The sequence below is a fragment of the Triplophysa dalaica genome, chromosome 23, assembly GCF_015846415.1.
Source record: "Triplophysa dalaica isolate WHDGS20190420 chromosome 23, ASM1584641v1, whole genome shotgun sequence".
Taxonomy (NCBI): domain Eukaryota; kingdom Metazoa; phylum Chordata; class Actinopteri; order Cypriniformes; family Nemacheilidae; genus Triplophysa; species Triplophysa dalaica.
In genome coordinates, this window is record NC_079564.1 from 800,955 (window position 1) to 815,998 (window position 15,044).

Below are 15,044 nucleotides of genomic sequence, written 5' to 3' on the forward strand. Positions count from 1 at the left end.
GGTTGTGATGAAATGCAACAAACACTTTTTTTCCTACAGACTCGATATTTAGCACCTGTAAGCAACCTTTGGACGTGAATTATTTGGAAGCTGTGTGTTCTTGTGGAGGACATACACAGTTTCCATGTGGTTTTAATAAAATTGAGTTCTAATCTAATTCTTCCACCGGAATATGGTCACATAAAAGTGCGTCTAATAAACGGCTTCAGTGAATATAATAATCCTGGCAAAGGCAAGAAAGCACATCTCGTGTGTACAATTAATACTGCAATTTCAATGCGCTTTACACCGTCCCCATGATGCTCAGCGAAGAGCACAATACAAGTTTGTCTAAAGTCGCCGAGGTTCTTTTGAAGGACTGAGCAAAGGGAGAAAAAGATGGGGTTATTTTGGCGATGGAGATTAAGGCAGAGGGGGGCTTTTTGTCATTTGTGCGAGACAAGCCATTCATCCATCCCCCGTTCAGAGCCCAAAAAAAAGGCTGGTCCCAGAAATTAGCAGTTTCAGCTCAGCGGCAGAGTCGTCGGGCTGTGAAGGAACAGAGAAATTGACTAATTAGCAATGCGCACTAAAACTTGACGCTTCTCTCCATAACGCAGAGAGAAAGAGAGGAAAGACTCGCCTTTTCTCCTCTCGTCTTTTTTCCATAGATGTTTGAAATCGCAGTCATTTACGCTCGACAGTTTTTACAATAGCCTTGAGCCATAATTTTGCGAGTCTCTCCAGCATCCATACCCCTGCGCGGTCTCTCTCCACCGGCCATGCGCGTCCGTTTCTCTCCCCGACCGTGGATTTCCTATTACTCTCGTTACGACTCACTGAGCCCCAGGCCCAAGGATAATGATGTGTTGTTTCTTGGTAGCATAATTTGTCACACGTATATTTCTTCTTCTTCTTCTCTTGGAGAAAGCACACGGCTCCTCTCGCACTCACGCACAGCTCTTTCCGTTAATTCTGGGCAAACCTAAATGATCAGAGGGACAAACAGGCATCAAATGAGTGGATACCAGTGCTTATTATTCTCATCCGTCCATCATAGACTTTGAGAAAAGCCATCAAGGAGCGGACAAGAACAAAGAAAAGTGCGCCGAAGGACTTGAAGCTTCACTTTGCGTTAAGTCAGGTAAGTTTTCGGATGCCTGCTATAACATCATCTTATTTGGCACGGGCGCGCGCGGTGCGCCAATGTGCAGCCGCCGCTTGAAATAAGTTGCCGTTTGTCAGCTCGTCCTCGTACGACCGGCTCGATAACGCGTCGTGCTCGCGTTTTCACGACAGACGCGATGCGCAACCGCACATCCGATGGCGACGATGGTTGCGGGAGACAAACTAATTGCTTTCGTAGCGCATATCGGGGTAACGCGCGTTTATCCGTCGTCGTGTTGTGGTGGTGGTGGTGGTGGTGGCGGGGAGGGGGGGGGTGTTTGGCCAGATAACACTACGGCTCGTGCGGATAGCGGAATGAACGACGAGGCAAGTTTGCGTCTATCGTGAGGTTTGCGTTTTCCAACCGAACTTACCGCCGGTGTCGCTCGATCTCACGGACGCATACGCGTATGTGCTTTACCGCGCGCGCCACGAGAACGAACTTGCTATAGATGAGAAATGCCAATGGCTTTGTTTACTCGCAGGAGGTGCGCGCAGCCCCGGAGTCATGTCCAGATCGGGTGACCGAACCTCCACGTTTGATCCGACCCACAGCGACACTCTGCTGCACGGTCTCAACCTGCTGTGGAGGAAGCAGCTCTTCTGCGATGTGACGCTCACCGCGCAGGGACAACAGTTCCACTGCCACAGAGCCGTGCTGGCGTCCTGCTCGCAGTACTTCAGGTCCCTGTTCTCCACGCACGTGCTCAACAGAGAGGATGGGCTGGCGGCCAAGGACCAGGGCAGCAGCGGCACCCCGTCGTCCTCCCCCGACGACAAGCTCCTGCCCAGCCCGCGCTCCGCCATCAACAACCTGGTGCTGCAGGGGTGCTCGTCCATCGGTCTGCGCTTGGTGCTGGAGTACCTCTACACGGCCAACGTGACCCTGTCCCTGGACACGGTGGAGGAGGTGCTCTCCGTCAGCAAGATCCTCAACGTCCCCCAGATCACCAAGCTCAGCGTGCAGTTTCTCAACGACCAGATCTCCGTGCAGAACTACAAGCAGATCTGCAAGATCGCCGCCCTGCACGGGCTGGACGAGACCAAGAAGCTCGCCAACAAGTACCTGGTGGAGGACGTGCTCCTGCTGAACTTCGAGGAGATGTGCGCCATGCTGGACGCCCTGCCGCCGCCCGTTGAGTCCGAGCTGGCCCTTTTTCAGATGTCCGTCTTGTGGCTGGAGCACGACAGGGAGCCCAGGATGCACTACGTGCCCGACCTGATGAAGCGCCTGCGCTTCGCCCTCATCCCGGCCCCGGAGCTGGTGGAGAGGGTGCAGTCGGTGGAGTTTATGAGGAGCGACCCGGTGTGCCAGAAACTGCTGATGGATGCCATGAACTACCACCTGATGCCCTTCAGACAGCACTGCAGACAAACCACAGCCAGCAGGTAAACACTTCTCTGTTCTCTCCAGTCATCAGATCAACAGTATTTCATTGTTGTTGTTGTTTTTCAGAAAATCCACATTTTTAACTCATACATGATACTGAGGCCGCAATTAACCCAGACTAAGCAAAACTTTAGAAATAGAAGAATGCAGGAATTCTGTTGAAGAGCCAAGAACTGACTTGAATCTTAGACAGTTGTGTCTTATATTTGTCAACAGAGATGATGTAGGACCTCATATAGAAAGAAGCTAAATGTGGAATCCTGCATCGCGTCCATATGCTAAACAGTACAAACGTGACAGGTGTCATCATACACACATCATGTACTGATCTCTGCATTTTGCTTTGGGGAAGAACCGGATTACATTTTCTAGCGATGTCTGCTCCATATTTGTTCAGACTTTTGCTCTTATCTGTGAGATGCTGGACTATTCCTCATAGTGCCGTTTCAGGGTTGATTAATCTCAGCATTGTTGCAAGCTTGCGTACTGCAGACGTGATTGTGTTATTGCAGTCTGCAGATGGGATAATTAGCAGGAATAGGTGACCGTGGAATAAACCGGAATCAATTTTTGGAAAGTATTTTTTGTTCTGGATTGAAATGCAGATCTTCTTGCAAAAGGTTTAATGAGTATATCATAATGTATCTGCTTACAGAATTAGCGTGGATGTAATTGGCGGTGATGATCAATTGTTTGTCGTCTGTTATTATTTGATCATCACAGAACCGCTTCAGTGTTTGCCAGATCTTGATTCAACGACCTGAATGGGGATTTGATTTAATGAAATCAATGTATTGGCACATCTAGTATTCATGACTGACATTTATTTCCCTTATGTGGTATATTGCCTGTATATGATGGAACACAAAAGAAGATATTTTGAGAAATGTTCATACAATGGAAGTCAATGGGGTCCTGTGGTTTTTGATTAGCAACATTCTTCAAAATATCTTCTTTTGTGTTCTGCAGAACAAAGAAAGTCATACAAGTTCGAAATGACACGAGGGCGAGTAAATGATGACAGAATAGTAATTTATGGGTGAACTATCACTTTAATTACATTGATCTGTGGGATCATAAAATAAAACACTCGCACTGAATGGATGTTGTCAAGCTTTTAAAGCACTTATTCAATCTTAAGAATGGAAAACCTTGTTGTCTTTAAACCTGTTCGTGAGTTTGTATTATTGATTGATATCAAACTAGTTTGTTTAATTAAATCTCTCGCATGATTGATGCATAACTTATGTTTCCTTGAATCTTTAAAGCATGACGCAGGATTAAAAGGATTGCAGGTGATTTTACTGTTGACAGTAGTCACATGCACGGCTTTGACCAATAGGATGAGATGAGAGCGTGATGAAATGAGGCTAGACCTGTCAGCATCTGTTTGGATCTTATGTTGTCAACATTCCAGCCACAACAGTTTGTGGAAAAGCACATCACGAGTGAACTTGAAATGTGAATGAATGGAAAATGATGCGAGATCTTCCTGTTGTAGATGTTGACCATTCATAACTGTACGTGTCACAAGCACCATTGAAATCATTTGAGAACTGATGTTGGGCAATTACATGTGTGTTTAACAATAATAAGAGATCAAAGTTCAGTGTCGTGATGCACTGGTACATTCTCCATTAGAGGACCTACAAAACCTTCATTACTAAACCACACTCACACAATTTAAAGGGACAGTTCACTCAAAAATAAAATGATTCACCCTAATGTGGTTCAAAACTTGTTTATGACTCTTTGTTCTATTGAACACAAAAGAAGATATTCTGAGAAATGTCTCAGTGGTTTTATGTTAGTAAAATGGAAGGTAATGGAGTTCAGAGTTGTTTGGTTGCCAACGTTCTTCAAAATATCTTCTTAAGTGTACTGCAGAAGAGAGAAAGTCATACAGGTCATATAGAAAGTAAATAATGACTATATATTTATTTTATAATATTTATTTTTGGGTGATCTGCCTCGCTCTCTCTCTCTCTCTCTCTCTCTCTGTGTCTCTCTCTTCTCTATCTCTCTCTCTCACTATCTCTCTCTCTCTCTATCTCTCTACCTCTCTCTCTGCATTCAACATGTTTCACCATGCCGTGGTGTATCGTTGGATATGTAAGCGCTATGCACTAACAGCGGCTAATAAGAGACTTGCTAATGAGTCTGGTTTTGTGTACGCAGGATTCGCTCAAACAAACGGACGCTCTTGTTGGTTGGGGGCCTGCCCCCGGGTCCAGACCGCCTCCCCAGTAATCTGGTTCAGTACTACGACGACGAAAAGAAGACATGGAAGATCCTCACAAGTGAGTGCTTTGCTCTTTTCCCTTCTCTGGCTCATATCGAACCCTGCCTGCGCCGGCCCGTGCCGAGAAGCAGAGAGGTAATGATGTATCACTATCACTTTTAATGTAACTTTTTAATCAGAGCGTGACTGCCTTCACACCATTGTGGAGCTGTAACGCCTGGATTGGCTTCTGTTTTCTCCCTCTGTCTTTATGCACAAGCGTGCCGGCGAGATTAATTTTAATCTAATGATCTTGTGAAGATTCATCATCAGACGATGACACGTATTCTTATTGAACTGCTCTATTAGGGCACGGCGTTCGTCTTGGCGGGGAAGGAACCCGCGGTGGTTTGCGTTTAGTCATGACGAATTACAATCTGAATTTTTCAATTGTTCAAATTGGTCACAATGTGTGTGAATTATGAGGAGCGACATCATCATGTGAACGTGTGGTAATGGTAAACTCTTCAAAACAAGTTTTCCATATCGCTATTAAATATTTCTTCACATAAGTTTACATCCATTCAATCCATCATAATGTAATACATGCATCAGGAAATTAGTAATAAAAATGAACATCTCAGTTTCATTTGACTCTCAACTGTCTCAGTTGTTGATAGTTAAAATGTCTATATCTAATATTAATAATAATATAATGAATGATAGTATAAAAAGTTCATATATTGTAGACAGGTGAGAATACTGTTGATCGCTCAAGAGAAATCTAAACAAAAGTCTCTTTTCGCTCTTTATTTATAATGTCATTGCTGTCGGTGTGAAACAAGTGAGACATAAAAAGTATATTTCCTATGGGGATGGGTTGCCAAAACTCAAAACCACACAATCTCTGAAACTTTGGGAACATGTGAAATTACTGGAAACAATAATTTGGGACAATTATGCGATTTGTTTAGCAATTAGTTTCAATGGTTTTTACTCATTTGCATAATTCAGTCAAAAGAAGTTGCTAAATAAAAAGCAAATCTTGAGTGATTATTTCGACGAGCTTTTTGCAATCTGTGTCTTAAAATAGCTGTAAATACTATTAATACACTTTTAGAGGTAGTTCATGATCAATCATTTTCTGACTGTAAATCATTCTGTGTCATTTGAAACAGTTATATGTATGACAGCACCAGGTGGCTTGTGGGATATCAATAGCCTGTTTATGCCAAATGCACTTGCAGACATAGTCTCATCAAGAAGAAGCCTAACAAAAATACAGTTATAATCTATTGAAACTACATAAACAGAGTTAAACACTGAATCCAGTCTAAAAGATTCAAAGCCAAGACACAACGTTATAATTGAAACGACTGCGTAGTTTCTATTGCTTTCCAAGAGCAAAACAGAAGACATTAAGCAGCATGCAGTCGTTTTGTTTTATAGCTGAAAAAATGAGTTCAGCCAACCGATGACTGCATCCCTGAGGAACGAGACCTACAGAGATACCTCGCTCACCCAAACCTGCACGCACGACTCCGGCAGGCCGCAAAACATCCATTAATGAATTACATCTGGATCTATATAACTTACACTCATAAGGTCATAGTGTAATGTCCTTTATTTCTGCCTCAGACGTCGAGTATCAAATGGCCCATGGCCAGGCGAAGAGACCAAACTGCGAAATCATCCTCTCAACACACCAGCACCCCCTTGATGTCGTTTGGGGTGTGCAGGTTATTAACATTCAATCATAACTTTGCAATGAGCCGAGACCCAAAAGGGGGGGAACGACGACTGATTAAAACCTTCATCAGCACTATTTAGGACGGCTCTCATGACTGCGTCTCTCTGCTTCTCTGGTTTTCTGCCACGTGTGCTGACTGACACCTAGTGGAGCCCTTGTGCAATGACTTATGGGAATGAATGTTTCTATTCAGTGGTAAAGTTTAGATAATACTGTTTATTAAAAGTCCAGTCAGTGAAATCTAGTGGCAAGGTTGCGAATTGCAACAAACTGCTCGCTCCATGCTTTGTATGTAGATAGAAAAAGCCCATTCTAAGGTTATGAAAACATACGCTTCATTGTATGAGCTCTTTATACACCTCTGAAGACATTACACACTGGACCTTTAAGTCCTGTATGCACTGTTATTTTATCTTATAAATCTAATAATAACTGGATTTCATAATCAAATCGAAATTAAATGTTAAATTCTGTCGTTTTAAATGACATTTAATCATTCTTGCCTCCCATTCCCTAATTCATTGCATTACAGAAAACTGTGATTTAATGTGATCATTTATTTAGATTTGAAGTAAAGGAAGAAAGAAAGAAAATGATATATAGAGGAAGAAAGAAAGAAAGAGATAGAGAAAGAAAGAAGAAAGAGATAGAGAAGAAGAAGAGATAAGAAAGAAAGAAAGAGAGGAAGAAAGAAGGAAGGAGATAGAGAAAGAAAGAGATAGAGGAAGAAAGAAGGAGATAGAGGAAGAAAGAAAGAAAGAGAGAAAGAAAGAAAGAAGGAGATAGAGAAAGAAAGAGATAGAGGAAGAAAGAAGGAGATAGAGGAAGAAAGAAAGAAAGAGAGAAAGAAAGAAAGAAGGAGATAGAGGAAGAAAGAAGGAGATAGAGGAAGAAAGAAAGAAAGAAAGAAAGACAGAAGGAGATAGAGGAAGAAAGAGATAGAGGAAGAAAGAAGGAGATAGAGGAAGAAAGAAAGAGATAGAGAAAGAAAGAAGGAGATAGAGGAAGAAAGAAAGAGATAGAGAAGGAAAGAAAGAGATAGAGAGAGAAAGAAAGAGATATAGAAAGAAAGAAGGATATAGAGGAAGAAAGCAAGAGATAGAGAAAGAAAGAAAGAAAGAAAGAAAGAGAGAATCAAAAAAAGGAAAAGAACAAAGTAGGAAAGGTTATTATTCTAAACTTATTTAAGCAAAATATAGACTAATTTTGTAGGACTTTCTCTTGATTTTCGTGTGAAATATATTGTCAAAATACTTTTTAATTTTAAAGTTCAACGGCAAAAAGATGCTTTTCAAAAATCTCTTAAACACTTCTTACAGTGAATAACAGCAGAATCTAACACTGGCTTACTCTGAATGTCTGGACCACCCTGCATTTAAGATAAGAGACAGCATCAGAGAATTCAGAGCTATGTTTTCTTCATTCATTTGTGTAGATGAGATATATGATCAATAATATAAAGGCTCAGACCTCTTGATCACGTCACGTGTGTCTGTCTGCAGCTGTAAATGTCAAGCGGCCTCCAGAATGAGAATCATTGAGTCAGTGACAGGTACAGTAACCCACCCTGGTGAGCGAGACAGAGTTGAATTGGTTAGATGTGAGAGAGAGACCCACTGCGGTAGAAGAGGCCAATTGGAGAAAAGCAAGATTCAAGGCTGTCTAATTTTACAGCAACTGTGATCCATCAGCCGGTGGAGATGTGACAGTGGAAATGAATGATGGAGGCAGACAGGTGGCTCTCAGCGTACCACTGATTTACGCCGCACGGGCACGGGACGGAGATTTATGGAGTGAACATGATCGTGTTCATTATGACTGTCACCCTACCACCATTTCTCTCTATTTCAACTGGGGGTCACTTTTGCAGTCGCTGACGGATTAGAGGAGACAGACAGGAAAGAATACAGCACATCAGCCTTCTGCCACACATCTACACCTGCCACCGTCTACACGTGATAGTGAATGTGTTCAACAGAGGAAAAGCTATTCTATTGGCTAAAACATGACCACCACGTAACAAATCAATGGGCAAAAAGATCCTACAAATGACCACTAACATGAAATGTGAACTTATTTTACATACCATTACCAAGATGACCATTTGAAGAGTTTGGTTCCAAAATGAAATAACTCAAAAATCATGTTTTTTCAATCAATCAAACTGCAGTTGGTTTGTTTGGATTTAAGTCATAATAACTAAGAAAATACACCTAAATAACACAATAAAACACAATAAAACATGACAACATTATAAAAAAATGATTTTTGAAGAAAAAAAAACGGATTGATCTAATTTTGGAACCAAACTCTTCATGTGTTATTAAACCATTGTAAACCACAGCTAAGGGCATTGAGGCACGACACAAAGCGGAGTTTTTCCATATGCGTAGCAAGGTTTCATAAAATAAAGTAAATTAAGTGATAATTAGGCTATGTAATGCAGCTGTTATCAATTTGGGTATTTTATAACGGCTTAGAACTCGGCTCAGCCAATCAGAATCAAGGACCAGAACTGACCTTTTTATAATATATTTTGTGCAGCATTAGAGAAATAGAGGGAAGTTGTTCATTTAAAATTTTCCTCAACTCATTCTGTCCAAATTTTTTTGGATTAAATCGCATCGTGAGATCAGAATCGTGAAATGCATCGTGAGCTGAGTGAATCGTTACATCAGTAATAACCATTAAACGACCCTGAGTTTGCCTCTTTAACCATGATGTAACCAACTGTGGTTTTACAAATGCTAATCAACTTGCCACTTTTGCTATAATAATACATTGATTCATTTTGTACGGTTTGATGTCTGTTGAATTCAGTCATTGGCCAATGAAACTGTCTGATATCTAGTTCAGTTTTTTAGCGTCTGACTGGATATTACCGGAGCGACCCACTGATGTGTTTTGGTTTTGTCTGTGTTGTAGTAATGCCGTACAACAGCGCCCATCATTGTGTGGTTGAAGTGGAGAACTTTCTACTTTTACTGGGTGGAGAGGACCAGTGGAACCCTAATGGTAAACTTCTGATTAAATCTCATATCTGTACAAATATCGCTAACAATAAAACACAATATTGAAGAAATCACGAGCTATAATTTTCTAAATAATGCAATATGATAAAGCTTTTAAGGTTGTGCAGTCAAATCAAATGAGATTAAAATAGTCATGTTTTAATCTTGTAGAACATAGAAATCTGATGGTGTTTTTGCAAACTATTGCCACATTCTAAAATGCACATTTGTGAATATATTGTGCAGTCCTATTTACAACCCGTTAAAGGGACAGTTCGCCCCAAAATACAATTTCTTATGATATTCACAACCTGTAGTTGACTGTTGTGGAACACAAAAGAAGATATTTAGAGAAATGTCTTGCTTCCAAACAACGGAAGTCAGTGGGGATCAATGTTGTTTGGTTACCAACATTCTTCAAAATATCTTCTTTCGTGCTCTGCAAAAGACAGAAACTCTTACAGGGTGAATAAATGATGACATTTGTTGAACTATCCTTTTAACCTGTAAAAAAATGTCAAATGTTATCTTTCAAGACAGCCCGAAATGTTAGAGCAGGATCAATCTAATACAAATGCTCTTTGCAGGCAAGCACAGCACTAACTTCGTCAGTCGATACGACCCGAGGTTCAATAGCTGGATTCAACTACCCCCCATGCAGGAAAGGTACGACGCTGACTTATGATTCATGAAATAATGAGAGCCCTTCATAACACGAGCTGGAAAGATGACTGTAATTATTTCTTAAGCCTCCGTGATGAATTTTGGCTCCGGGCTGCTACGGGCATGTTTGTTGTAAACAGTCTCCACGATGAGGGATTTTAAGAGATCTTTTCATCATGTCTTTGTTTCAGGAGAGCGAGTTTCTTCGCTTGCTGCCTGGATAAGCACTTGTACGTTGTTGGGGGAAGGAACGAGACAGGTTATCTGTCTAGCGTTGAAGCCTATAACCTTGAGACAAACGAATGGAATTACGTTTCGTCTCTTCCTCAGCCGCTGGCTGCACACGCGGGCGCCGTGCACAACGGGAAAATATACATCTCAGGTTTGACGATAACACTCATGCAAACAGTGAATTAGTCACAGATGACATTCAAGTCACGAAGACTAAGATGTGTGTTTATCAACGGCAGATCTGTAAGGGAATATTTCAGGTTTAAAACGACATTGAGCTCTATAAATCACATGTGTGACATGTAAACATAAACAAACCTTGAGTTGACAGGAATCCACTTACAATTAAATTGTCAAAAACACAAACCAACATTATGTGGTCCAAACTTAACTTCTGGAAGACCTCCGCAAAGAATCAATAACTGATGAGTAGTTTTTCAGTTTAATGGAATTAATATGCAACAAAATATTAACATAAATTAATATAAATGAAATATAAGATCTATTGTTATAATATAACCAAACACAGACCGGAAGTTAACGTGAACAGAATTTGTAACTATTTTATCATTTGGCTAAAGCCGCTGTCAGACTTGACTGAGCATGCAAAGATCGTTCATACGGTGGTGCAAAAATGGGCGGGTGTGATTCCTCCAAGTGACACACTGTGAAGTTTTGATCTTCTATTGGTCTCGCACACTCACGTGACCATATTCGCAGGTTAAAGTTCACCAAACTTGAACTTTGCTATGCAGCGAAATATCATTGTCGCATTCGCATGCGTATGAATGGAAGTCAATGGAGGGAAAAGTCAAGTGTGACCGCGGCTTAATTAATTTGAATTTGTTTAATTCTGTCTACACCAATTTTTTTAATCAGATTATTTTCTGTTGTAGCTTTGCACAGTGGCCGACTTTTGAAAGTTCACCCTACAAAACATTGGCCAATCCGATGTCTCCATTTACAAACGTACAAGTGAGGAGCGTTTCTGATTGGCTACTTTTCTGTATCCTTAATTTTTGTGAGATTTTTTTTTTTTTAAAGGATTTACAAAGCCTAGAGCTGTAACAGATGTGATGTTCGGCGACATCTGTCTGATAGTGCGGCGGTTTAATGCATGCTATTAAAAACAACTTCAACCTGGAATATTCCTTTCAGCTCAAAGTAATTGTGTAAGCGATTAGTAAACCACTTTTAAAAGAATAATGTTTCTCATATTGAATCGTGCGTTGTGAATGTCTTGACTCAGGCGGAGTACACAATGGAGAATACGTGTCCTGGCTTTACTGCTACGACCCGGTAATGGACGTCTGGGCCCGGAAACAAGACATGAACACTAAGCGAGCCATACACGCTCTCGCAGGCATGAACGATCGCCTCTACGCTATTGGCGGCAATCACTTAAAGGGTAATTCAGCTATAACTCAAACCTCAGCAGCTACAACACCAATCAATACAGTTCTTGATTATTAAGTACAGTGACACTCAATAATTAAATCCCAAACGTAACACTTTGCTAAACGAGACACGTTGTGAGTGACACTGCTATTCTGCGTGCAGGATTCTCTCATCTGGATGTGATGCTGGTCGAATGCTACGACCCTAAAGCAGACCAGTGGGATATTCTGCAGACGCCCATTCTGGAGGGACGTAGCGGTCCTGGATGTGCTGTTCTAGATGATAGTATCTACTTGGTCGGGGGCTACAGCTGGAGCATGGTAAACATTACCGCTTGATTCTTGAAGTCTTCATTTATTCTTCACACGTATTAGAAATTCTATCTTGATTGGGAACCCTTTCTAAAACCGTAAAGAGAATCGGTTCCTGTAGCTCAGTTGGTAGAGCAGGTTGTTGGCAGCACAAGGGTCATGGGTTTGAATCTCAGGAATTAACCTACTTGTAATAGATATGAATTGAGTGCATTAAGTTGCTGCTGACAAATGCATCAATTTCAAATGTAATGGTTAATGTTGACTATAGTGCCCCCTGTGGGCAAAACACAACAATGCAAGACATTCTTTCAGAAAACAATCGATTTAACCAAACTCTGGAATGGATCTCAGAATTTTGGGATATTTCAAACCATGGTTGGGTCAAAAGGGACAAACCCAACCAATGGTTAAAATAGAATTCACGCTGGGTTATTTTAACCGAAAATGCAGTGTTGTTGAACCCATGGGTTGTTGAAATATTTTCTAGGTTCATTTAACCATCAATCGGGTTCGTCTCTTTCACGCAACCATGGATTTAAAATAATCCAGAATTTTTGGAGTGTGGTCAAGGTCTAATATCTCCCTATTTATTGAGACAGAAAATTTCAAATAATAGAGCATTATCTTAGAAGTCCAAAGATCACAGTTTCAATCCTAGGAAACACACATACTGATCAAATAAATGTATGGCTCGAATGGAGGTCACTTTGAATAAAAGCGTGTGACCCAGTCAGTATAAACACAGTTGGATTTTTTTGTGATTTGCTGTTTTCTACATAAAACATTTCTACATAAATAAAAAAAATCTGTGAACATCCTTGATATCATTAGTATCGACTAAATACGGCCACCCCAAAGATTGAAATACATTTTTAAGAAGCCAAGTTCCAATATTTTTGTACAAAATAATAATACACAATAACATCATTCATTTTAGTATTTGTCATATCATGAATGGAAATTGCAGCACTCGATCTCAACATGTATCATATAATCTATCATTTACAACAATGAACACACATTACTGTACCTATTTTCAGCGTTTGTATAACTGTACTTTGATGCGTTCACAGACAGTTTCACAACAAATCCACAGATGTAAATATCTTGAAAAAATATGTCTTTCTGACAGAATGAGAGTACAGTAAGTCACGAGTAATGTTCTCTTTCAGGGGGCCTATAAGTCATCCACCATTTGTTACAGTCCAGAGAAGAGCACATGGATAGAAATGGAAGGAGAAGTGGCAGAACCTTTAGCCGGACCGGCCTGCGCTACAGTCATATTGCCGGCCTGTTTGCCATTCAACAAATAACTGCACACAAGGAGAAGAGCGCAGTGAAGAGGAAGACGCCATCGGGATGGAAAGCCCATCGCTAAACAAAATAAACGAGAGGACTCTCTCAAATGAACGCCGGCAGCTTTTCAACAGGAGCTGATGAGCTGTAGAGATTATTTTTTTACTGGTCGGACAAGAGCACTTTGTTTCTTTCATACATAAAAGTTTAAAACTGATACGATCATCAACTTGACGTATTTGATGCTCACGTGTGTTGACATTCAACTGCTCCTATTCAATCCATCTTTTTTATCGTGAATATTTTGGCTTGACACGGCACGCATACTTTGACCAAATGGATAGATCTTCCATACGTATTTTGTGTTTTGTGCAAACCGCCGATCAACGACAGTGGTGACAAGTGGGTTGACAAAGAACGCTTCATGTTTTTGCGAGCAAAAATCACAATTGTGTGTACACTGTAGACTAGCTATTTAATATATATCACATCATGTCTGCTTGTTAGATATTGTGGCCATAAGTCGCACATTGTTATTTGTACAGATGAAAGGGGAATAAATGTCAATTTAAAAAAAGATGTTTCAGTTAAACACAGACACTTTTTATTTATTGGTTGAACAATCACTATATTCTTATTTTTACTTGCCATGTGGTATATTTGCATGGCGTGACGTGGAAAGCTTATTGTGCTATGCTGTGGGAACATCATTGTTTGTTAAAATGTCATATCTCACAGTGCCTATTTTAAGTATCGGTCTTCTTTATTAAGACAGTTTTCCCATTTTATCGGCCTTATAAAAAGAAATCACATTTAAAATAGTCAAAATCACGAATTATTGAAGTTGTTTTGGTTTCTCTAAGAAATCTGAATTTGTTGCACTGATGTTTGCTGTTCCTTTTGATGAGGAAAAGGGTTTTTTCTTTCATCCTTGTAAATAATCGCTTGCAGTGGAACATTTTTGTGCTCATGGGATTTATTCTCAAATCCTGTTATGTTCTTTACATTTTAGTCTATGAAAATAAAACAATTTCTGAATCAACAATTCGTCTCTCTGAGCCACACCCACATCTTATAACTTTTGTCTAGGTGGTACTGAGATGGCATCATCTTCAAAGAAAAATCTAATTCCTTACTGTTTATTTGCCATAACTCAAATGTCATTCAAATCCATGAATGTACACTACACACGCAGTACATTACCAACAGTCACGTGACACAAAACATAACGTATTCATTATTCAATATTCACCTAAGTTACCTGAAAGTTGTCAAATCTTGATGAGAGTAAATTAATATTACAAGATGATATTGTCAACAGTGTTGGGTAAGTTACTCTGAAAAAGTAATCCATTACTAGTTACTAATTAAATATTCAATAATGTAATTAGATTACTGTACAAATGACTCTCTCCAAAAAAGTATTTAATGACTTATTACTAATGACTTTCTACAGTATATCCTACATCTACCTTGATCAGTTCAGTGATTCAAGGATAGACATGAAACGACTCTTTAAATCACCCAAATAAATAATATTAAACTACATAAAGTAGTATTATTAACTGACCAAAGTAATATAAAAGTGAGAATTATACATTAAAGCATTTTAAAGATAGACTTT

General features: G+C 40.1%; 1 protein-coding gene across 2 annotated transcripts; it reads left to right on the top strand.

Annotated features, from left to right (window-relative positions):
- Window positions 1-628: 628 nt before the first annotated feature.
- On the top strand, window positions 629-14,450 carry klhl14 (kelch-like family member 14). 2 transcript variants are annotated; one of them, XM_056738401.1, is made up of 9 exons: window positions 629-1,123; window positions 1,632-2,535; window positions 4,715-4,836; window positions 9,433-9,522; window positions 10,106-10,184; window positions 10,373-10,563; window positions 11,662-11,820; window positions 11,973-12,130; window positions 13,297-14,450. In XM_056738401.1, the coding sequence occupies exons 2-9, from the start codon at window positions 1,655-1,657 to the stop codon at window positions 13,435-13,437; spliced, it is 1,821 nt and encodes a 606-aa protein (XP_056594379.1). In that variant the 5' UTR covers window positions 629-1,123; window positions 1,632-1,654; the 3' UTR covers window positions 13,438-14,450. The 2 variants fall into 2 exon arrangements, with proteins under 2 accessions (XP_056594379.1, XP_056594380.1); XM_056738402.1 differs by lacking the exon at window positions 629-1,123 and having other exon boundaries at window positions 1,449-2,535.
- Window positions 14,451-15,044: the final 594 nt, after the last annotated feature.